At 34.5% G+C, this 25032-nt stretch overlaps 3 protein-coding genes across 3 annotated transcripts; all 3 read right to left on the bottom strand.

Annotated features, from left to right (window-relative positions):
- Positions 1–936: 936 nt before the first annotated feature.
- Positions 937–1435, bottom strand: LOC133851926 (uncharacterized). Its single transcript, XM_062288557.1, has one exon. It carries the CDS (start codon positions 1370–1372, stop codon positions 1031–1033), a length of 342 nt encoding a protein of 113 aa, XP_062144541.1. The 5' UTR covers positions 1373–1435; the 3' UTR covers positions 937–1030.
- A 699-nt stretch (positions 1436–2134) lies between these two features.
- On the bottom strand, positions 2135–5483 carry LOC133851931 (protein NETWORKED 3C-like). The gene is made up of 3 exons (XM_062288560.1): positions 5365–5483; positions 4793–4905; positions 2135–3098 (listed from the first exon to the last, which is right to left on the bottom strand). Exons 2-3 carry the CDS (start codon positions 4881–4883, stop codon positions 2419–2421), a joined length of 771 nt encoding a protein of 256 aa, XP_062144544.1. The 5' UTR covers positions 4884–4905; positions 5365–5483; the 3' UTR covers positions 2135–2418.
- Positions 5484–13280: 7797 nt separating this feature from the next.
- LOC133851203 (sodium/hydrogen exchanger 1-like) lies at positions 13281–24212 on the bottom strand. Its single transcript, XM_062287533.1, has 15 exons — positions 24052–24212; positions 22923–23130; positions 22667–22785; positions 22128–22225; positions 19059–19118; positions 18647–18693; positions 18351–18545; positions 16835–16881; positions 16124–16190; positions 15939–16039; positions 15765–15866; positions 15409–15547; positions 15268–15330; positions 14852–14935; positions 13281–13774 (listed from the first exon to the last, which is right to left on the bottom strand). Exons 2-15 carry the CDS (start codon positions 23091–23093, stop codon positions 13460–13462), a joined length of 1608 nt encoding a protein of 535 aa, XP_062143517.1. The 5' UTR covers positions 23094–23130; positions 24052–24212; the 3' UTR covers positions 13281–13459.
- Positions 24213–25032: the final 820 nt, after the last annotated feature.

Here is a 25032-nt window from a genome sequence, read left to right as displayed (position 1 = left end):
CTAGTCTTGAATTGATTTATCTTCTATGTTATCGTTTAGGTAGTAGTTCTCTTTTATCCCAAGTCCACTAAAACAGAGATCTTATGATGCTCTGTATCCTATGAACAATATATCAACTGAAAAATTATATTTTCTTTACTATTTGCTTGAGTGAGATACTTTTGTTCGGGATGAGATTTTTCTTTTTTCTTCGGTGGCGAGACTCTACCAAAATTCATTTTCGGCCGGAAAAACTGTTCAACATAAATTTATGTATTTGCTCTTTTGTCCTGCGACAGCATGTTATTCCAACAAAGAGAGCTTCGTCGGACTTTCACATTGTTGGTCGGTTTTTTAAAAGAATTTTCAACAAACAAACAAAAGAAGGAAAGTGGATGTTAAAGGACTTTTCCCAATTACACAGTACTTCTTTCACTTTTTTGCCTTTATTATCATTATGGAAAACGATACAAATTCATTCTTTACACATCTCTCTCGTTCATCTCATTTTCAAACTCATCATTGAATTTGTGGGAATTAAGAATATAGAAAGAATAAACAAAATAATCCTCATCACCAGCATCAACAGAGTTGGAATGCTCAAAATTTGTGTCACTTTGTAACATCGACTTGCAACTTTCTTATGTTGTCTACGTGTCCCAGTAAAAAACAGGATTTCATGGGTGGACTGCAACAACAATGCTGAAAAGGAAAAAGATAGAAGGACACCTCATCAACACATGCTCCAGATGAAAATCACATATCAATCTTGTCCCTTAGCAGAACATGCAGGCTGTATTATCATAAAAGGGTCCCACTGATCTTCCACCACCACCAACACTTCCACAAGACCCTTTTTTATAGCCTTAATCATGAACCCTCCTCACATTCCTCACACATTCTTCTCCCCTCTGTGTGTGTGTGTGTGAGAGAGAGAGAGAAACACATTTATAACAGTTCATAATAAAGGCATTGATTCTATCATTCTATCATCATTTATGGGTTCCTTTTGTTGGTCAATCTTGGCAATGTCGATGATCTTCTTCATGGCCTACCAGTCTTCATCAGCATTAGCATCTGAAGCACCAAGTAGGAAAGTTTCAACTATTTCAGCTGCGCCTGCTGTCTTGCCAGGTGTTCCTCTGTTCTCTCCAGCTCTGTCCCCAGACATCACTCCCCTGTTTCCTTCTCCCGGCGGTGTCACACTTCCTCCTTCTGAGTCATCACTGCCGACCATTCCTTCAAGCCGGACTTCAAACCCGGATGCTATGGCTCCCGGACATGATACGGCCTTCCCCCCATCTGGGTCGCCATCATCCTCTGTTTCTACAGCTTCCTCCGGCGGGCCTCTAAACTTGGCTTTTTTGTTGGCTTTGGTGGCTGCTGTTTGCATAATGCAATTCCCTGGTATGTGAGGAGGTGTTGATGGACAGCTCCAATTATTGTTACTAGTGGTTCCACTTTATGTTTGTAGATTTTTCTTTTCATTTACCTTTTCCTTTTGGTAGTATTAGTATGATCTAGTGTGAAGTTAGGTGTAAGGCATTGCTGTGAGTTGTGATAGGATAATGTCTGCAAAAAATTATAAAATAAGTAGTAGTTGTTTTTGCAGTCCCCTGTTTTATTTTATTTTATTTTTTCATATTGTATTGTCACCAGTGAAAGGATTATTAAACTGGGGGCTTTCTTTCAGGTCTTGACTATTTGCCTAACAAAAGTGTCCTGCCACTGGACAGTGATTCTTCTCTTTTCTTATATTTTTAAATATTATTTTTATTATTTTTTATTAACTTAAGCTTATAAGGCAAGTGGTAATTTAACGTGTTATCAAAATAACGGTCTTGAATTCAAACCCTGCATAGTATTAGAATATTAATTATAATTTGACACTATTTGTGGTGTTCGTGCTGTCATTAACATTTACATTAAACTCACCAAAACATAAAGGAAATGGGTTTACCTATCATTCAACGATCCCTTTTCTTTTTTTAATGAATTATTCACCTATCTTTAACTGAATCAAAAGAGCCATATATATTACTTTGATACAGCATGTGAACAGTAGATCACTTACAGTATGGCTAATAATTTTTTACAAACTTAATACAAAATTGTCAAGTTAATAAGATTGAGTAGTCTAATCTATTTAATTAAATAAATCGAATAAAAATTGATCTATATAATTGTATACCCATGTCTCGACGCGATCTGAACCAACACACGAACACAAATTGTTACCCTCCAAAATAGCATAAACCAATAGTACAAGTAAACCCAAAAAAAAAAAAAAAAAAGGGTGGGCATGAACATCAAGAAGAACGATGGAAAATACATTGAAAAGAAGTGTTAGATTAACTTTCCGAAGGGGAATTCTCCTTAATATAGACATCTCTGTAGAATGTGTTACAAACTACACTACTGACTAACATATTAACACCTCTACAAAGCAACAACACTAACCTTCGAGGATCCACTAAACAAGTTCCCTAGAAATGTCCCCTTAAATTTGTTGAAATCAAAAAGAATCCGTTTCTTGGGGTCGGAGGAGTCTCTAGCAAGACACTTCCTCAGCCTCACGTTTTCATCCTTGAGCACATCCACCGCTAAACTCAGCTGTCTTATCACCTCTCTCTTCTCTTCATCTTTCTGCACTAGTTCATCTTTCTGAATTCTGTTCTCTGCTTCAAGTCTCTCTATTTCTTCCCTCAATTTCCTCACTTCATCATTGCTGGTCCTACTTGGAATTTCCTCTTCTTTAATTTCTTGATCATCTTGAGCTTCATCTTCCTGTTCAGGATCATCAACTTCGGACTCATCAGACTCATCAGACTCTTCAGGGTCACAAGTCTCTGAGCAGTTGTCGTCCGTCATACTCTCTAACTTTTCTGGTCGAGTTTTAGTTGAAGAAAATGGGGACCCCAAGGTTGTCAGGAGGCGAGTGCTAGAGTCCGACTTCAGTTGATCATATCGCTCGGCTAATGAACGGTGAGCCCGATAAAACTCTTCAACCATGCTGATTAGCTCCGGTCGCTTCTTGTAATACATCTCTGCACGTTGAGCAAAGGAATCTGCATCTTCTTCAATCACTTTTAGCATGGCCTTTGTCTTCTCATCCAGCTCTACCACAAAATAAAAATAAAAAATAAAAAAAGGATAGCCATCAATACAAACAAATTGACAGGTTTTCTAAAGGACATAAAGGGTTTAATACTTTAAAGGTCATAATTAGAAAAAATGATTGAAAATTCTAGCAGAATCTGGAGTTGCCGGAGATTGAAACTATGGAAAAATGCAAGCATCTAATTTAGAACGTGAACATGGATTATGGCTTAAATTTACTGTTGAGCACGTGGTAAACTTGTTTGACCAGTCACTTGACACTACCATATGCTAAGATCTATGTGCCACCAAGTTGTTCAGACAACTCAAATAAGATTATTAATTTTTAACGAACTTCATGCAGGGTTCTTCATGCCCAAACTCCCATGTTTAACCACCAAATAGAAAGGAGAAAAGGGGAAGAAAAAGAACGTAAAAAGTTAGATCAATGAATAGGGGCCCCATGGTCCTTGCTACTTTCTTAGTGCTTAGAATCTGCTTTGTGTGTTTAGAAAGTTCCTTTTTGCATTAACAAGGCCTCAAGGGGTCCAAGACAGGCTATGGAGGGACAAATCCTAAAAGTAAAAATGTATAAATAAAGCATTTGACAGCTCTTGGTGGAGCCAAGGCTAATCAACATTCAACAGTGAGGACCACTATGAGCGCTCTCACCATTACATTCCATATAATCATCACATCATTGACTTCAGATGGTATCAGAGCCATGAAGACAAGACGTGGTACCTGTTCCGGGAGACAGATTCCCAAATTCATCTCCACAATGTAACAAAAAAGTGTTTTGATGTAAAATTAGTTTTCATGCTTTTTAGAAAAAACTTCATTTTCAAACTTCCCCTAAAACGCTGTTTTGGGCTTTTTTTAAAGCAAAAAAGTCGAAAGGTACTTTTTAAGCTTTTTACCAAACGGACTTTTTGCTTGACACAATTTTTAAAGTACTAAAAACACATTTAAGCTCCTCCTTAAAGTAAAATCCCAAACAAGGTCTTTAAGTGTTTTGTGTTTAAAATTGTTTGTTAATGCTTTTGCTTTTTTGCTAAAAACTAAAAAGCGCTGTCAAATGAGACTGAATTTTGTTAGTCAGCTAGCCTACCACTATACTTTAACCAGAGACTTGGAATTGATTCAAGTCTACAGCAAGCAACCCCTTAAGTTAATTTGCCAACTGAACTTTTCAACCCCCCTGCCCTCACCCTTCTCAAGTATTGACTTTTCCCTAATAGCATATAAAGATTTGCCTAATTGAAGACTCTCATCATCCAAATCTCCAATACGGTGGTCCATCCAAGATATTTAGCTTTTTTCTATTTTCCTTTCAAATTTTGGACAAACTAACAAGCCCTAGATCTAGAAATTTTGTTTGTATTCATTTGAGATAATCCTCCCAACATTACAACAACCAGTCTCCTCGAGACTTGTTCAGTTGAATCACTTGTAGTTCAAAATCCCCTCTAAAAATGCACTTCGTCACAGAAAAGTACGAAGATTCAAACTTTGAAAAGAGAAGATTAAAAATACACAAATATTCATACAACAGTACAAAGATTCGAACTTTCAGGAAAGAGAATTAAGAATTCACATTTTCCAGCGGTCAAGAATCAAGAACCAACCATCAAGACCCACTTAACATATCTTTGAAAAAAGGCAAGAAAACCCAAACAAGGAAATAAACAAAAAGAGGGATTAGGTAAGGTACCTGTAAGAGTGGATTGAAGCCATAGTGAACGCCTTGAGCCGTTGTGGCTGTCAAGCCACCACCAATTTGATGATTGATTCTTCATCATCATTCACACGCTGATAACTCCTTATCTTCACAAAATCAAACCCCACATCTAAAAATTATTTTTCTTTTTTTACTATCCACAAATCAATTAAGAAACATACAAAGCAAAAAGATCCCTTTTTTTTTTTTTCAAAAACTCAAGGAATTAGAGGGAACTCTCAAAGGGGGGCCATTCTAGTCATTTGACGTCCTATAAAGATCATAAAAGTAGACACAACAAGTGTAAACAAGATATGATGATCTAGCACACGACTAGTCGGTATCAGGAGAACGACTGTCGCACAAAGGAAACACTGTAAAACTAAATCATATCAAAGAAGGCTAACAATACACCACGACCCACAAAACAAAATTTGATAATAACCCACCAACAAAAGAAAGAAAATGGTCTCTTCAAGATTCAGGCTGAGAGCAGAAAAACTTTTCCATGCCCATCTAAACCCATTACTCGAAGCTTTACACAAGAAGAAGAGAGACTGTAGTACCTGGTTCTGGCTCTTCTCCACGGAGATACAAATGGTGGGTCTCTCTCCTTCTCTCCCTCTTGTCTCTATGTGAGTCGTGATGAGAGCGTGTGTTTGTGTGTATTTAAAGTCTGTGTTGGATTTGTAGTTTTAAATGCACGACCTCGATAGTCTCCTTTTAGAACTTAGATTGTGCTGTAGACCATTGGGATTTCGACACGTATGTAATCCAAGCCCAAAAAAATGCCGTCCACGAGGCTTGAATGGCGCTGAAAATGACTACACTACCATATAAACGATGATTCAAATTATTTTGCGAATCCAACTCGGTTCCCACAGAAAAAGGCCCTTCATAATTTCCACATCTATAAGCTTGTTTGGCAAATAATGTACAGAATATAATAGTGAGTTTGTTAATTTTAAAATTAGTAAAAAATGGTGATTAAAAAAAATTTATATAGAAAAATGAAAAGGTTTTGTATTGTAATGAATTTTTTTATTTGAATAATAATAAAAAATTATTTATGTGATATAAAAAGTAAAAAAAGTGAGAATGTTTTGATATTGATTGTTTGTTGGAAAATGTAAAAAAAAAAAAAATTGTGAATAGTAACCAGCACTATTCTGTTCTACACTGGAGCTTGCCAAACATGCCCTATATCCCAGATTATGTTAGACTTTACGCTCATATAAAAATGAGTAATGCTACATATCACCCCCCCCCTTTTTTTTTTGTCCTCTCAAAATTGATATTGCTCTTAAAATTATCATTGGATCAAAATTAAATAGTGATTTATCATAAATTCAATTGTGATTTTAAGAGCCACATTAATTTTGGAGGGACAATGGGGTAATATGTAGTATTACTTTAAAAAAAAAAAAAAAGAATCCTATTTATCTAATGAGAGGAGAGTATTGTTTTTATTAGGATTTTAGCAGTAGATAATAACAGAGAATAAAAAGATAATATGTTATTTCTAAGTAGTTATGTATTATCTTTATTAATAGGCGTTAGTAATATGATAGTAATAGGATACATCCCTATGAAAGTAGTTTACGTTTATCACAAATTTTCATATAACTATAGACTCGTAGCAAATTTCAAGTAATTTTCTATTGCCAATTCCAAATTTCTCTCTACAAATAAAGAGAAGGATTTTACATTCTAATCATGGGTAAATTTTATGAAATATGTTTTCTTGCCACGTCATTTAAAGTTTCAAATTACTAGGCATCATATACATTGTTATATACTATATAAATATTTTATACAAGCATGACTGATAGAATCTAATTGCCATTATAAATATATATTAACCATGACTAATCTAAAGACTAATAGATCATAACATATCAGCTTTATCTTAGACGGTAAAACAGATATCATGATCCAAGTCGTATAATATACGTAATTTTTGAAGAGTAATGTTATATAATATACTATTATTTTTATATCCCAGTATGTTAGCGTGACATTGTTAATTTACATTTAAATTAGTCATTATTAAAATGAAAAAAATAATCCAATGATAAATTAATAATACCACGTCAGCATTGTGATGTGGTATGTATAGAGCATTATTCATTTTTTGGATGGTCTAAAACACTGTTCATTTTTAGAGATTAATATTAGAGTATTATGGGAAGTTGAAGCTAATTGTTGTCGGTGGACCATGTGTGGGGGAGCGTAGTAGGACCATTTTTAAAAAGCGAGCAACGGTCGAAAAAATCATAATTAAAGAACCTTTTATAAAATAATCTGAGGGGCGAAAAATGGCGAGCTTTGAACAGCTGTTGAGATAGATGGGACAAATTGGGTTCTGCCATCTAATAACTCCCTTTCAAGCACTACACTCATTTAACATTAAATTATGGGAAAAATGGCCTCATAAACTATCCGCAGATTTTAGAATAGTTCTATGAATTTTTAAATGTATTAACGTGACTTATCAAATTATTAGAGTGTGCCAAAAAGATTATTTTTGTTGAAATATTTCTATAATACTTTTATTCTCCTAAAACCTAAAAAATAAATAAATAACTTTTTTTTAAATAAATATAACACTAAAAAGTTAAAGAAATTAAAAAATTTTAAAATTTTTTAATTAAAAAAAAAAAGAAGAATAAAAAAAGTGGTGGCTGGGCAGCCATCCCAAATAAAAAAATAATAATTTCTTTGAATTTTTAATTTTATATATATATATATATATAAAAAAAAAAAGTGACATGTGTCGTCATTTTATTGATGCTAATGTGGTATACTAACAGAATCCATCAAGTGTTTTGATGGAATTTGACTACAGAGAGTAATTTAGTTTTATAAATGTATATTTTTAATATCAATTTTTTTAGCAAGAGTGACACATGTCATCATTTTATTGGTGTTGACGTCGACACTTAATATAATTCAAGTATTTTGACAGAATTTGACTACAATGATTAAATTGTTATTTTTTGCCTACCTTGAAGACATTTGAATTATTTTTTATTCTGCAGCGAGTGATTTGTAATTTAAGCCCTACATGGATTGATTTTGCATTTATTTATTTTTGTTTCAAAAAAAAAAAAAAAAAGGTTCAATTTAGTCTTTTTTTTTTTTTAAAGAGAGTAAGGGTATTATAGGAATATTTAGATAAAAGTGGCATTTTTGACACACTAGGATAGTTTGATGGGTCATATTAGTACACTTGAAAATTCAAAAAGTTATTTTAAAATCGGTTGTTAATTCATGAGGCTTTTTTATATTTTTTCCTTCAATTATATATGTTTCAATATTGACACAATAGAAAAGCATGCAGTAATATTATACCGTGTGATATGAGCATGTGATTTACATGATTTATGCATGATTTGAATGTCTCCTATTTTTTATAATTAGTAGAAAATACTGGTTTTAAGAAAATGTATTTTTAAGAAAGATTTTAGTCGTATAATTGGCAAATAAAAACACGTGTTAAAGTAGTTTGAAAGTTTTCGATATTAAGTTTTAAAGAGAATAAATAGTAAGAACACTTGTTTTGTTTTCATTAAGCACGTTTAATCCTACAAGATACTACAACATAGAGTCAGTAAAAAATTGGTACTAATACTTCGTTTGTTTCGACGTAAAATGATTTTTAGAAAATGATTTCAGTATTTTTCGGTGTTTGGTAGGGGCGAAAATAATTGTCAACCGGAAAATGATTTCTGTTTGACAAAAAATGCTTAATAAATTTCAGAAATTGATTTTCGCTTTTTAAAAGCGTAAATCATTTTCTAAAGACGATAGACGCATTCGATCCCTATTAAACAATACAGTCGACCTTCACTTCAAACAATCGACTATCACCGAAATCTTGCCGGTACTGAAATCTGACAGCATTCGGTCACTATCGTAGGAATCTGGCCATCTTCGCCGGAATCCGATCAGCCCAGATTCCAGCGACTGTATTCCGGCCATCTGGCAGGAATTTGGCTAGAACCGCTGGATCTGGCCAGGAAATTCCGGCCAGAACAGCCGAATTCCGGCAGTTCTGGCAAATTCCAGCCAGTATGCCGAAATCCGGCCGTTTTGTCTGGAGTCCGGCCGTTTTGGCCTGAATCCGGCCAACCCAGATTCTGACGAGACTGTTTGGATTCCGGCTAGGCATGTATATGAGCCGAGCTCGGGCGAGTAGTGGTTGTTCATGCTCGGCTCGTTGAGAAAATTTATGAGCTCGAGCTCGGCTCGAGCTCGTGACGGGTATTAGATATGGAGCTTGGCTCGACTCGCCAAGAGTAAAATCATGTCCAGGCTCGAGCTCGAGCTTGGTTTTTTGACGAGTCGAGTGTCTTATCGGGCACTCGGCTCGCCCGTCTCGCGTGTAAAACAGCCTCTCAACCTCTTCTCCTTATTTCACCATCTTCTTCTTATTTTCTTCTTCTCTGCAACAAGGCCTCTTAGCCTCGATCTGCATTTTCCGTTCGGTAGCTCCCTCTTGATTTTTCACTCTTGAGTGCCTGTGAGACGAAGAGAGGAAAAAAAAGGGAAAGTTGGGCATATGAGAGACAGAGAGGAGAGGAGATCGAGGGAGATAACTTAGAAAAGATAAGGCATTAGGTGTAAGGAGGAAGAAAGAAAGAACAGAAGGAAGCTGCTAGACAGGTGAAGACGTGAAGTGTTCAACCCTTGGACAGTGTGTTCAATCCTTGGACAGTGTGTGCGACGTGCGTGAGAAGACTAGTGTGGGGAGTAGAAGCTGGACACCTGGCATGGATAAAGCAGCTGAATGTGATGGTCCATATGGAAAACAGCTAAGCTAACTCACTGTTTTAGTATTGAAGCAAGCCTTCATTTCGTATAACAGTATGAGTGTATTAGTGGTTGTTGACTTGTTGTAAACTTGTAAACAATTATTTTTTTTTCTCCTAAACACGGCATGTAGCGTCATAAGTTTGTTGAAAAGTCAAGAGTCATCATACCACTCTACAAACTTAGACAACTAGTGTATATTGTGTCTTGCTTTTTCAGACTTCAAAGGGGTAAAAGATTTCAAAAACAAAAAAATAAAATAAAATAAAAAAATAATAGAGGAAAGGGTCAAAAAAAAAAAAAAAAAAAAAAAAGGGCTCAAAGCAATATTGTGCACTGTGCACGTACAAGGACATAGGGCGCAGAGGAGGGAAAAATGGGGGTGGGGGGATTTGGGGGGATTTTCAAATAGCTTTGTCAGAAAGTTTCAGACAAATTGGTTTGGAAAAATTTAATTTTTTTTAAAAAAATAAATTAAAAAACGAAAAAAAATTAAAACAACAAAAAATAACGATTTTTTTTTAAATAAAAAATAAAAAAATAACTGAAAATTATAAAAGCATGTTTTTGAAAGAAAGAAAAAAAAACAAAATAAAATAAAAACCAGTTTTTTATTAAATTAAAAAAAAAACGAAAAAGAACAATTTTTTTTTTAAAAAAAAAAAACTGAAAAATTATTTTTTTTTTTAAAAAATAAATAAACAAACAAAAATTATTTTTTAGGGGAATATTGACATTTTTTTGTAGTTTAATGGGGACATTGACATAATTGGTAGTTTGGGAGGTACATTGACAATGATGTGATAATTTAAAGAGGTTATGTGTACTTTTCCCTTAAAAATTTAAAAAATTATTATTTATACTTAAAAATAATTAATTCTAACTTATAAGTTACATATTGATATAATTATACATTTATACTTAATTAGATAATCTGGTAAATGTTAATCATAAATCCATAATTGATATTTACACAAATTACATTTAATCATTATTCATTAATTCATAGGCTCAAGAGTAAAAGTTTACAAATTATTTATTATATTTAAACTATAATAATAATAATAATAATAATAATAATAATAATAATAATAATATAATCATACTTAATTATTATTTTATACTTAAGTTAGAAGTGTCAAGTATATATCAAAATTATCTAAGTAACAAGATACTTAATCATTATAATTTATATTAGTTACTTGGTGTGAATTGTATACTTATGAGTCATGACTTAAGTAGTTATATGACTATGTCATTATGTGGTTATAATAATTTATTGTTATATCTTAATTTTTAATTATATATAGTTATGAATTATGATTCATATCATATAATATGAGATTATTTATGATATGATATGAAAATTATGAATCATACTTAATTACTTATCCTAACTTTATTAGTAGCTAATAATAACATTTATATGACATGATACAACTAAAATTGATAGAACTTAGATAACATTTAATTATAAAATGATACAAAATAAGTATTTTTTATATGATTATTACATAATACATTGTGCCATATGAGATGAGATTTCATATCATATAAATGGTCAGATCATGCTTAAATTGAATCAAATGAATTGTTTGATCACATCATTTATTGTTGTTACATCATAGTAAACTGTTAGAACTTATATCACACTTAATCATATAATAATACAAAATAAGTATTGTTTATATGATTGTTACATTATATAATAAAGATATAATGTGCTATATCACTAAAAATTTAATATCATATAAATGTTAGATCATATGCATTTCATATAAATTTTAGTGATAATACATATGATCATATAATCTAATGATATGAATTTTAATAATTATACTTAATTTGTGATTATAAGAAACACATCGTTGATTTTAATGCTAATCAATTGATATGGGATTATACCAATTACATTGTCATTGTATAAGATATGATTATTTGAATAATAGATTAAGTATCAAGATTTTCATTAAATTATATGATTAACAATTTATTGTTAATTCAAAAATCATTAGATATTTAATTATTAGACTTAGAGTCTTAGTCTCTTAGATCATATAAGATATAATCAATTTAATTATTTTTTATAATTAAATTATATATTATATAGATACTTATAAATATAACTAATAATTATACATTGTATAACAATAATTAATTATTGTTAATTAATAAGTGATATATATTTATTAATAAATATATACGAGTTGAGCTAATAAGCGAGCCGAGCCTTTTTACGAGTATGTTCGCGAACTTTAAACGAGCGAACCGGGTTTTATACGGGTATGTATCGTTTAATAATCGAGTATATTTTCATGTCCACGAGTAGCTCATTTAATAACTGAGTCGCGCACGAGCCGAGCCTTATCGAGCCGAGCCCGAGCGAGCTCACGGGTAGCTTTGCTTCGTTTACATCCCTAATTCCGGCCTATATCTCGAATTCGGGCTATAGTAGCCGGAGTGGCGGAATCCGGTAAAAGTGGTCGGAATTCTGTCTGTCAAGGACGGAATCTCGTATTCAATAATTTTTATATTATTTTACATTAATATATATATATATATGTTTTGAATAAAAAATTAATTTTTATGGGTTAATATGATTGAATAAAAATATTAAAAATATTTGTGATTTTCTGTACGCACTAAACACCGAAAAATGCTTTCGCCGAAAAATATTTTTCAGAAAAATGACTTCCCTGAAATCATTTTACGACGAAAACCATTTTACGTTGAAACAAACGGAGCATAAGTGCATAAGAAAAATGAATAGCGAAGGATAACTTTATTTAGGTATATATTAGAATGTAGATCTCCCCATAATGACGACATGGTGTTCGATCATATTATAAAGGAGAACAAATGCGGCAACGATTTAGTGCTCGGTTCGAATATAATCCTTATAGCTATAAAGTGTTGTTCATGGTGACGGTCTGGTGCTCAGTCTTGGTACAAACTAGGAGTGTTCAAACGGAGCAGTTATAACCTAAGGGTGTTCAAACTAGGGTCTACTATTTTCTTTAAAAAAACCTTGTTAGCGAATCTCAATAAATCACAGGAATATGCACTTTTTAGACGTAGAAGGACCGAAATGCCCTCAAATAAATTCCAGTTCCAGGGGATCTCAATATTGAAGCCACAGTTAGTGCCCCGAGCTATTGTGCCTTTCCAAACCTCTCCTCCTTACCTTCGCAAAATCAAAACCAACATCTCAAATTTCTTTACTTTTTTCTTTTTCTTTTTTCCTTTTACCATCCAGAAAGGCAGAAATCAACTATGTAATATATATATATATATATATATATATATATATATATATAAAGCAAAAAAAAAAAAAAAATCCCATTTACTTTTTGTTTTTGGAATTCATGGAAATGGAGTGATTTGCTTAACAAATGTGTTGGTAAAGGGACACTTAAGGATTGGCTATACATAGATTAATTAAATTTGGCCCAAATCTCAAGTAGTTTAAACTCTTTATTTTCTTTTTCATAACAGTTAAACTCTAATTAACTCTACTTTTATTCATGGCCTTCATCACTGCAGCGAAGTCATCGGTCTCAAGGCTCCACCAAACAGAAGCAATACCCAAGAGGAAGTGAGGTTTTCGCTTTCCACGTTACCGAACAAATGCGCTCGGGTTTTGAACAACGGCATTGCAGCTGCAAACTGCAGAGGAATGGACATGGCTTGTTATATTGAGACTAGTCATGACCATGGCATGGACATCTTTCTTTTCTTTTCCCAGTGCATCTTTTGTTTTGGGAATTTATATATAGAAAATCATACATCAAATCTCAAGTGGCTATCAAATTACATAATTTACTATATATGGTTCTCTATATCTCATTACTGGACGATGCTTTCGGTCGGTGAACCGGGGACATGGGGAACAAATCCCCTCCCGCCAAACACGGGACGCATGAAAGCATTATCAAACTTTCTCCAGTAGTGATGGACTGTGTGAGTTGGGGTGCTCAAGAGCATTCGTAAACTAGTTGGACGGGGAATGTTGGTCCCCATGTCAGCTTCTGAGTGCCCCCCATTGGTCAGAAGTGGAAGATTCAGATCTTTAGGAGTTAATTCAGAGTACATCAGGATTCCCGAGTGTTTTTGCGTTGGTTGCAAGAACCTCACAAGAGGCTTAGTCAATATTCCGCCCACCTGAAATGAAATCATCATCAAACACAGCTTATCTACAATAATTATTCGCTTTCATCACAGTTTACAACAAATAACAAATAGGATGGTCTTGGTTGGACCTAGCCTTTGTAGCGTTTGAGCAATGGACGGCCCAACTCTCGCATACCATGAAACGATCTAAAATATGTTTAGGTATGGAATGTCACATAAATGCTTGGAAGTATGGTGGTAAGAATTCCCTAATGCTTTATGGTGAAACCAAGAGCCACTCAGCCCATAAGAGTCCCCTTTACAATGAGATTGCCACCTTCAACCCTTTTTCTTATATCCATCTTCATAGTCGAAGGCAAAACTTCAAACTATACATGTACTCATAACAGAATGGCACCAAAAGAGACCTATTGACCAATGTGTAAAAAGCCAGGCCTCCACACTTGGCTAATATCATGCAAAAACAAAAAAAAAAAAAAAAAAAAAAAAAAAAGGAACAAAAATACCACTACCATCGGACTACTAGATGTTCAATTTTCCAATGTCGTTATAAATGTGTTGAATTCAACTCCAGGATATAATGGCCACCTTAACCTAGTACTTAAGAAGAAAGAGAGGGATGGGGGGAACCACATGCATCACACTACATGGAATTTAGGGCAAAAAATTGCATGCAAAAAAGACACCATTCTCCAACAGATGACTACAAGTCCTCATCTTCCCATTTATCCATAGATATCGGATGCCTATCAAAATTCTAACCGAGTAATGCTATATGCAAGAGTCTTATCCCTCTTTTATCCTCCCATACGTGATATGGCTTTTAAAATCACTATTGGATTTATGATGGATTATTATTGGATTTTAATCTAATGGTGATTTTGAAAGCCATGTCACCTTTGGGGGGATAAGAGGGAGATTCAAATCTTGCATATAGCATTACTATAATCACATTAACCTAGTCGCTGAGGAGAGAGTTGGGATTGTGGAAATCACATATGTTTAAAAACAGACATAAATTGTAAATAATGGCAAATACTCTTGTAAAACAGAGCAGTCCAAAATCGAGGACAACTTTTTTAACCTCAGTGGAATGAGGTATCTTACCACAGTAGTGAAGAGAACAACTGTGATGGTGCTGGTGATCATCATTGCATTTGCCAGCTGTTGAGTATGTCCTGCCCTAGCAAACTGCACACACATCATGATGTGTATCGCTAATTTAGTTTTAAGTATTCAAAACAGTAGGAATGATAAGACTATATATGGTAACATTATCATGATGTCACCTGCTACTGCAAAAAGATTATAGCATGGAAAATGCACCAAGAAATAAGGAAAATGACATCCTCACCACCAAAGCATATATCCTTATTCAGCACCAAGACACAAATTGGTGTGACCCATGTGGCCCAACAAAGGTCCCACCCATGCCCAACATGAATATGGGTCCCGACTCAAATATTGTGAGAAGAGCCATAACACTCGTAATGTGTAGCAAAGTATACTTGTCCCACTTTTACCTGATTATAAGCAAGTGCCACGGATACAGCACCTCGCATGAGTCCAGCCCACCATATGGTCACCTGCTTGAGTAATTTTAATGAGCAACTGAGAATTCAGGGAGATGAAAAACTCAACACAACAATATAAAATATGTCTACCTGCTGCTTAAATGCAATTTTGTCATTCTGAGACTTCTTGGTTAAGTTGGATATAAAAGATAGGGGGAATACAAAAGCTGCCCTTCCAATCAGAACCAAGCCAAGCAATATCGAACTCACCCCAACTGATGTCCCAGGACTGTGAAAGTAAATTGAGCTCAAATTACAAAAATGACAAAACTATTTGCAACAATCAAGTTACATAGAAAACAATTGTGATAAAAATATAAGAGAATTTGAACTTCCTGTAATCCTTAAAACAACGCAGGATGAACATATCAACAATAAAATATATTGATTACAGGGCAAGATTAAGCTTAGTTGGATTATTCTTTTGTAAACTTGTAGATTATTACCTCTTGCTTACAACTGTCCACTTCTCGATGTCCAAGGCATCCATACCAACATATAGGAAGATGAAAATCTCTGAGATAAATGACAATGTAGCAAAGGCATGCCTGCATAGATTAATAATTAGGAAAGAAAAGTGGGTTTCAATGTCTAAGAAAATATTTACAAAGTTAACATACCTAGTTGTGACTCTTGAACTTTCAGTCACATTATGCCAGGTGTAGTGCGACATAACAATCCCGCAAAAGAACACAGTAAGAATGCCACTTAAATAGAACAGCTGGAAGACAGGTTTTAACATCATCATTAGACCACAAGTTCTATTACATGAAATCTTCAGCTCAACATATTAAAAGAATCTTACTTCAGCCATCATGTATGAAAGGTAAGCCATTAGCATCATAAGAGCAACTTCACGATCAGTAGAGTGCCTGGCAACATTTTAAAAATTTCAATTCCAAGTAAATAAACTTAAATAAAACAGAACATACGTTTTTCTTGTTTTCTTTGTAGTTATCTTGCTTGATACAGCTGAAACGTGTAATTTTTTTTCGTTTTTAGAGAGTCACAACAATGGCATTATCGTTTATCACCACATTCTGTGCACTATTCTTGACAAAATTGTGATTGTAAAATCATCACAGCTGAATGAAGTTCATGGGCTATACCAGACAATTGCTATACCTATGAAAACTTTAGCACATCCTGCATAATTCAATTAGTCACGTCCAATAATTGTTGATTTATTTTCCTAATTGATCATAATATTCTGCAGTTAGACAACTACTTCATTACGTAAATTGTTCTTTGTAGCCAAAGATTAGCAGATTCTGAAACAAAAGAAAACTAAGGTTAAATGCAAAGTGCACCACACCTATCAATACTAATAGGTAAACTCCACTGAACAACACCTAAAGTTCCCCAATCAAAAAATAAAGCACATTTGTTTTATATTAGAGAATCCAACAGATTACATGTGATAAAAATAAACAGAAGAAAAAGAAAAAAAGAGGAAACTTGACATAAAATCGAGAATTAAATACTAATAAAAAGGCAATTACTAGCCCTTGGCTACCTGCCAAAGTACAACTTCTTTATTATGTATGCACTAAGCAATCCAACCTGCAAGTAAAAGATACAAAATGTCAATAAATAATATAATTCCCCATGCAAGATACACACATGCATCTCATAAAAAATAAGAATAATAATAATAATAAAAAACTAGAACTGCATCACATACAAAATTGCTTTTGTATAAAAGGAAATTGTCTTCCAGAGAAACCTGAGGATTAAGTAACTGGATTTCGTTTATAACTATTGAATCTTCCCCATGAGAAAAGCCAAGTGATTTAGACCCAAAATCTTCCCCGTAGTCAGATGTTACCTAGAATTTCTAGTCTCACCTCATTTACTAGAGCATATAGATTCTTTAATTTATTAATGATTCTCATTAAGGTGAGCTAAAGGGTCTCAAAAGCATGAAGAAACTCAATTCATAAATCGTGTTACCACATAGAAAGGCAAAACAGAATAATATTGCTGACCTAATATTGCAGCAAAAAGGCAATGTTAACAACCGAAGAAGATGAGCGCGCGCGAGCACACAAACAATGATGGAGGGCGGGGGGGATGGTAGGGGCCATGGCCCCCCCTCAACTGTTAAGAAAAAAATAATTAAGGTAAAAAAAAATATATAAGATTTTTTGCCTATTGGCCCCTAGCAAGAAATTTTTTTGGTCCCTTGGCCCCTTCCCTTTTATCATCTCTTCAACTGGTTGCATCTCATTTGGAACAATAACTTAATTGTCAAAACTTTTTCCTTTAATATTTCACGGGTAGCAACGGACATGTCTAAAAAAGGTAACAATGGAATGAGCTTTACAAAGTTGCATATGCTTTGTTCAAAGTAAATAAAAGGGGTTTAGTAAAGCAGTGCATTGGAAGAAGACAGACGAGAAATCACACACTTGACAAAGCTCGATTTCCTAAGGATGTGTGACAAAGATAACATAAAATGGGGATTCATTTCAATATAGCTAAAAATCATTAGAAAGGTCTAGAAGATGTGTTTTATTTGTTTTGTGTTGCGTTTAGCAGAATGTGTTGTGTGCAGAATATAATGTGTTTTGTATAACAGTTAGTGGGCTACTGTGTTAGTTAGAGTGGGTTGTTCTAACAAAAAAAGTAAGAGCATGTTAGCTTCAAGAGCCATGTCATCCAGGTAAAACCTTGCGAGAACGCCGAGAAGCACACAATTCATCCAACTAAAATTTCTCAATTTCAATACAAAAACTGAGACTTTTTTATTTTTGTTTTTCATTCTCTGAATCTTTGGAAAACGGTTTTCTTTAATTTTTTTTTTTAAAAAAAAAAACTTTCTTTTCAGTTTTGCATATTGATTTAAAATTGAAGGGAATAATAAAAACATAAAAACTAGGTTATGGTTAATTTACTTAAAATTTGGCTTTATATATATTCATACTTTAACCCCTACTTAAAAAAAAAAAAAAAATTATTTGGCTCCATCCTTGCACACACACACACACACACACACACACACACACATAGAGAGCGAGAGAGAGACTCACTGCTACCCCCAGAACCGTGCTGGTGAAGAATAAATATAAGAAACTGCCAATTAATCGCAAGGCATCGGTTGAGGTGATATTGGAAAGGTCAAATCTCTGGATTGCATTGAAAAGTACCACAGATGTGGCATCATTGACTACACCTTCCCCAAAGACTAGACTGTACAGTAAAGGTGTCTCTTCCTGATTAAGCACCTGCCACGAGAGACGGAAACTTAGTGAGGAATGCTTTATCTAGTTATTCACCAATTTCTTGCAATTGTACACAGACCTGCTGCCTTTTCAATATTTGTTACCTGCAATGTGCAAACAGAATCTGTAGCTGAAAAGATAGCTCCAAGTGCTACAAGTAATGAAATAAACTATAATTAGGGCCAAGTCAAGATTTTTAAGCTAAACCCTAAACCCTAAACAGCAGTATAATACATAATGATTTTTAAGCTTTATGTGAAGATATGGCTTTAAGAGGAAGGAACTTTGTCTACAGCCAATCATGGTATAGCATTCAGAACATGACTGTGAGACACAGACAACCAGAGAGAAAACAGAAAAGAACAGTACAGATTCCAACCCAATTCATAGAGCAAAGAGGTGTGAAGAGACTGAGCTCCACCTTTAAATTTGGTGTCCAAAAGATCCCATACCAATAGAAAAATGTAAGTCTACCAAATATTGATATGAAATTTAACATAAGAAAGTGAGGATTACCAAGATAATCTCCAATCTCCAGGAAACCAACATCCAATTTTTTGAATAGCTGCATTGAACCTGGATCAAGATTCTAAAAGTTACAACATCATAAAACATAAATATATGCTGAATAGGTATCAATAAGGCCAAACATAAAGTTACAAACAAAAACCAGTTTTTTTTATCGTTTAGATTAACCATTTCCTTTTATTTTTCATTTTGGTGGTACCTTTCTCTTTCCAACCAAGAAATGGCATGATATGCTGAGATTCTGATGATAAATGTGAACATGCCATTTGAAATCCATCAAAATCATTCATGCACTGGTTCTAGTAGTATTAACTTGTACACTTGAAAGAAAATAATTTTACTGACAGATCCAAGGCAAGCACACATCTTGGAGTAAATATCATAAACGTCTGCTAAGGATTCACACAATACATTTACTCTCGAAGGAGGTTTCTAATATAACAATGGTCTCAAGTTTCAGCATTTTACAAACTTCAACCTCATAACAAGATAGAATAACATTACAGAAGTTTTGTTATAATGATATCCAGCATCTAGCAGAGAATGTAAACCCAATTCCCTTCTAACAAAGAATGTAAACGTACTTTTTGAGTAATAACCTAACGGAATTGGTTCCGGTGGGAATTGTTGATAATGTGCCTGAGCTGGCTTGGATTTTGGGTTGTGGGGTTGCGTTCCTGCCTTTGAAGTATCTTGGTCTTCCTTTGGGGGCATCATTTAAGGCCAAGCATATATTTTTTTTGATAAGTAATGCAAATTTATTAAAAAAAACAGCGTAAGGCGCCCCTAGTACACACGGAGTATACAAGAAGCAACAACCTCACAACTGACCCCACACAAACAGCCCACAAAACAACACAACCCTAAGCACCTAAAGCTCACACCTCTCAATCTCATCCCACCTCCTATGTTCCTCGTCAAGAGCAGATAGGAAAGCCACAGTTTTATCCTCTTCCCCCTTGTCCCCGGACCCTATCGAAGACCAAAACAAGGACCACTCCATAAGAGAAATAGCCTGGGAACCGCATGTAGAGTTGAGAGAACTAGCTCTACTAGAACAACCCCCTCCAGAGAAACCACGATCTGCCGGAGGAACCAAAGCATATATGGGATGGTGTTATCGAAAAAATAGAATATCGGTTGGCTAGTTAGAAAATGTTGTATTTGCCTAAGGGCGGTAGGGTTACCCTTATCAAGAGCACCCTATCCAACTTACCTACGTACTTCATATCCCTCGTTTCTCTCCCTTCAAGTGTTGTAAACCGTATTGAGAAGCTCCAACATGATTTCTTATGGGGTGGGCTAGGCGAAAAGTTCAAATATCACCTGGTGAGTTAGCCAAAGGTGTGTACGCCAATCTCTGAGGGAGGGGATTAGGAACCTGTTGAGGTTCAATCATGCTCTTTTAGATAAATGGCTTTGGCGATATGGGCTTAAAAGAAAGGCTTGGTGGAGTGTTGGTAGGCTCTAAATATGGAAGTTCATGGAGAGGGTAGTGTTCTAGTGAGCCTATTGGGGCCTATGGAGTGGGTTTATGGAAGAATATTAGAAGGGGTTGGGGAAAATTTTGTAGTCACACCAAATTTGAAGTGGTAGATGGCTCCAAGGTTACATTCTGGCATGATCTTTGGAAAGGGGATATAGCCCTGAAGGATGGCTACAAGGTTAGAGTCTCGCGCAAAGGATGCTCTTGTTGAGGCTCACATGGATTTTTCCGGAGGTGCCATTTAGTGGAATGTGAGCTTTGCTAGAGCAGCATAGGATTGGGAGGTGAATGTCTTTGTCTCATTCTATAAAATGTTGTATTTAGTAAGAATAAGATCGAAAAGGGAAGACAAGTTGTGTTGGATCCCTTCCAAAAGAGGATTGTTTAGTGTTACATCCTTCTACAATGTCTTGGGTTGTCACAATGGTTTCTGTTTCTATTGGAAGAGTGTTTGGAGGATTAAGGTTCCGTTGATGATGACCTTTTTGTGTGGATGGCGGCCCTAAGGAAGATTCTTGCCATGGACAATCTCCGGAAGCGGCGCATCATTGTAGTTGATTGGTGTGTTATGTGCAAAAGGAATAGAGATTCCGTTGACCATCTTCTTCTTCATTTTAAGGTTGCTTGTGCCATTTGGAATGTCTTCTTCAATCGATTTGGGTTGTCTTGGGTTATGTCTAGACGAGTAATCGATATGTTTGTTTGTTAGTGGACTGCTGGCAACACTCGGAGTGCTACTATATGGAATATGGTATCTTCGTGCCTTTTGTAGTATCTACGGAAGGAATGGAATGATAGGTGTTTTGAGGACTACAAGAGAACTGTAGATGAGTTAAGATCTTTATTTTTCAACACTTTGTATGTTTTTGACAGCTGCTTGTGTTTCTCCTTTAGTGATTAGTTATCAGGATTTTCTTATTCTTTTTGCCTCTACTACCTAAGTGGCTTCTCTTATATACTTCTTGTGTATATGTGGGCATCTTACGCTTTTAATGATATTTCCATTATATATATATATTTCTCATTCTGGAATTTGAAAAAAAAATTGCTTTAACATTCAGATTCAAAAGTATTTCTAGTCAACGGACACATTAATAAGATAATCCTCCACTTGTCAACAAACTCAACATAACTTAAAAATTGTTTTGTATAATTCTTGTAAATTTTTTAATGCTTCTATTACAGTATCACTGGCAATTATTTTCATAGGGAAATCTAGGAATACTTTCTGGCTCCCTCATATAATATTTCTTCCTAATTTCTAGCAACAGAATTTTTTTTTAATAATTAATGAATCAAAATATAACAGGGTGTAGTCAATTAAACTCATACAGCACAAAATCACAGGTGGAAAACCCCTCACGCCAGTATGCATAAACATTTTCTTTTTAATGAGTAAAATGCATGTATATAAAACTCAAATGGATGTGTGTAGTTGCATATACATGCACAACAAGCAAAATATCGGTCCAGTTAGATAACATGGAACAATGCAACATCTTGTATTCAAGAAAGACTGCATGCTTGTCATATCCATATGATGTAAGCATGTCTGCAGATTGTGAACATACCTAGTGATATGATGAAAAAGGATATGAAACTACCAACAGCACCAAACAAAATGATTGTCATGAAGTTTCGAAAAAAGTGCTTCTTTTTCACCTGAAAACTGAACAGGAAAAGGATACGATCAGAAACTGAGTATCAAAAATTAATTTTTAACATACGAAAAAACCTTCTCTAATGCAGGCGTTGATAATTATAATATACTCAATCCATCCACACCTCACTCAAAATAAATAAAAATCCAAAAGAGAACACATCTATTTCAAATATAAGCAAGGGGAATATAAATACTCAGTTCAGGAGAAAAGAAGCTAAGCTTTATATTGTCTCTAATTACTAACTGTAGTCCACAAGAACAGAGATGAGGGATAAGACTAAATCAAAACAAATGCAAATATGCTCTAAAATTTAAAGTTTAAAGTGAAGGAGACCCTTGCTTACATCAAGTGTACTGCACTGAAGAAGCAATATTTGATTGGGGGGGAGGGGAAGCAAAGAGAATCAACAAAAAGGTGAAGCTTTTGATAGGGAGAACCAATCTTACCCAGCATTAAATATGATAGGTGGTAGAAGGTATATAAAGAAAAGATCTTCACTAAATACTAAGACGTGTGAGCTTTTTCCCTTGGTAGTTAGTAGAATTACAGTTCCACAACAAAGACCCTGTAATCAACCCCAAAGAAAGTTATCCACAGAGTTCAATAATACTACAAAAATTATATACTATTACGAACATTACATTTACTATAATTGAAAGTAGCAGGCCAATGCCCTATACAATATAAGGTAGAGAAACTCACAATGGCAAGGGCAGTAATTGACTCAGTCATCCATCGATTCTTCTCAAGAAGATGCCCGATTACAATACAAGCACAAAGAAGCACTATGAATAAAGTTATAGCATTTACTGAAGCTTCGTCAGGGCCTGCCAGGCCCATCCTCATCAGAACAGAGCCCAAAGCGAAACCCATGAAGCCACCTCAATCTCAAAAAGGTCCAAGAAACTCACTGTTTGAAAAAAGATTTATCTCAATGTATGTTAAAAGTACATATATATTATTCTGTAATAACAACTTCATGTATATATCTAAGCATCCAATGTTTAAAGAGACACGACCAAAACTCTCAGATCAAGGAATCAGCACAATGACTTCAAGTACGAATATCAAACCATATTAATCGAATTATAACATCTATCATAAACATTAAAGATATGTGAATAAAGAACCAAACTAAGTACTCTACTTAAACATTAAAAAAAAAAAAAAAAAAAAAAAAAAAAAAAAAAAAAGGAAAAAAAGAAGTGGAAAGCTGTGATTAACTTTTTTTTTTTTACCAGTAAAAAGCTATGCTTAACAGAACATATAACACCAATATTCACTCTCAACGAAGTTTGATTATTCAATTAGGAGTAGAACAAAGAAGCGTCAACAAGAAATCATAAGCCTCGAATTGTTTCCTTTTTCTATTTTCTTTGATTTTACCAAACACGAACAAATAGTCTGCTTCACTAAAATCAAAACAAAATTTGGCCTAAAAAAAGTCCATTTATCCACTCCATTTCCTTTAACGCTAATCAATTTCAGTTCTAGGAAACCAAAAGCACAGAACAATACACAACTTAACACCTACGACATCGCTTTGCTTTCCTTTTCCTCCATTTTCTCAGGAACCAAACAAAATCCAAACCTAAAGCAAAATCAAACATCGTAGTCGCTAACCAGCTCAGCTCTTCCAATTTTAAACAATCAAAGGAAAAGAGAGAGAGAGAGAGAGAGAGAGAGAGAGAGAGAGAGAGAGAGAGAGAGAGAGAGAGAGAGAGAGAGAGAGAAAACATCAAATAAAGCGTAAGACCTAAGCTTTCACTTTCCTCCATTTCCTCATCAACCAGACAACAACCAACACTAACAAACTCGAGAAATTGTTTACCTGGAACTCCTTATGCATCTTAATAGCCAGAGAATTTGAGAGAGAGAGAGAGAGAGAGAGAGAGAGGACGAAGGAGGGAATCGGAGAGCTAAAAGTTGAAAGACCGCCAAAGGAAGGTGCAGGGAAGAGTTTTATACGGTTGCGGTGCGGGAGCTGGAGGAAATGTTGCATCTTATGTTTGAGCCGTTGGATCTGTCCTGACCGAGGTTCAAATCAAAATAGTGTGAAAAGAACGAAAGATTCTCGATAGGACCTACCGAGAATAATGCTGAGTCCTCTCAAAATTTGACTTGATTTTTAAAATCATTATAAAAAATTAATAGTAATTTGAAGGGCGCTTGTCTGGAACTCTTTGTTACGTGGAATTAGCATCGTTTCAAATTATTTGTTTAAATTTAAAATAACTTAACAAGTAATTGTAAAAAATTACTTATAATATTTATCTGATCGGATAAATAGTTAGATAATTCAATTTTTAGTTGGTCTGATAAGTCCTATCAGTGGTCTCTCATAATCACTTTTCTAAATTTTCTCAAATTCGAATAAATAATTTGCGAGGATCCTAATCCATCTAAGGAGGACAACCCATGCATATTGGATTGAATGAACAGTTAGAATTGTCTTTTGAGTCGTTTTCTTTGAAACATCCAATGGACCAATTGTCGATATTCATACAAAAGACCGGTCGCAATTTTTATTATTATTATTATTAGTAGTAGTTTATCCGGCCGGAAAACCGTAATTAGGTATTAACCGGTAATCAGTAACCGAAAAATTAGTTTGGTACCCGATTAAAAATGACCGGTAACTGACTACCCGGAACCAGTTTTAGCCTTTTTAAAAACCTGATTATATATATACCTATACCAGGGAGCCAATTACTGGTTTTAACTTTTTAAAAAAATTTCATTACTTGATCCGAATAATCGGGTACCAACCGGGATACCGATTCCGAAGCCGATTGGTATTTTTTAATAACTG

Source organism: Alnus glutinosa, chromosome 12 (assembly GCF_958979055.1).
Source record: "Alnus glutinosa chromosome 12, dhAlnGlut1.1, whole genome shotgun sequence".
NCBI classification, from domain to species: domain Eukaryota; kingdom Viridiplantae; phylum Streptophyta; class Magnoliopsida; order Fagales; family Betulaceae; genus Alnus; species Alnus glutinosa.
The sequence above is the reverse complement of the archived record's forward strand: the minus strand, read 5'-3'. Positions and strand labels throughout refer to the sequence as shown.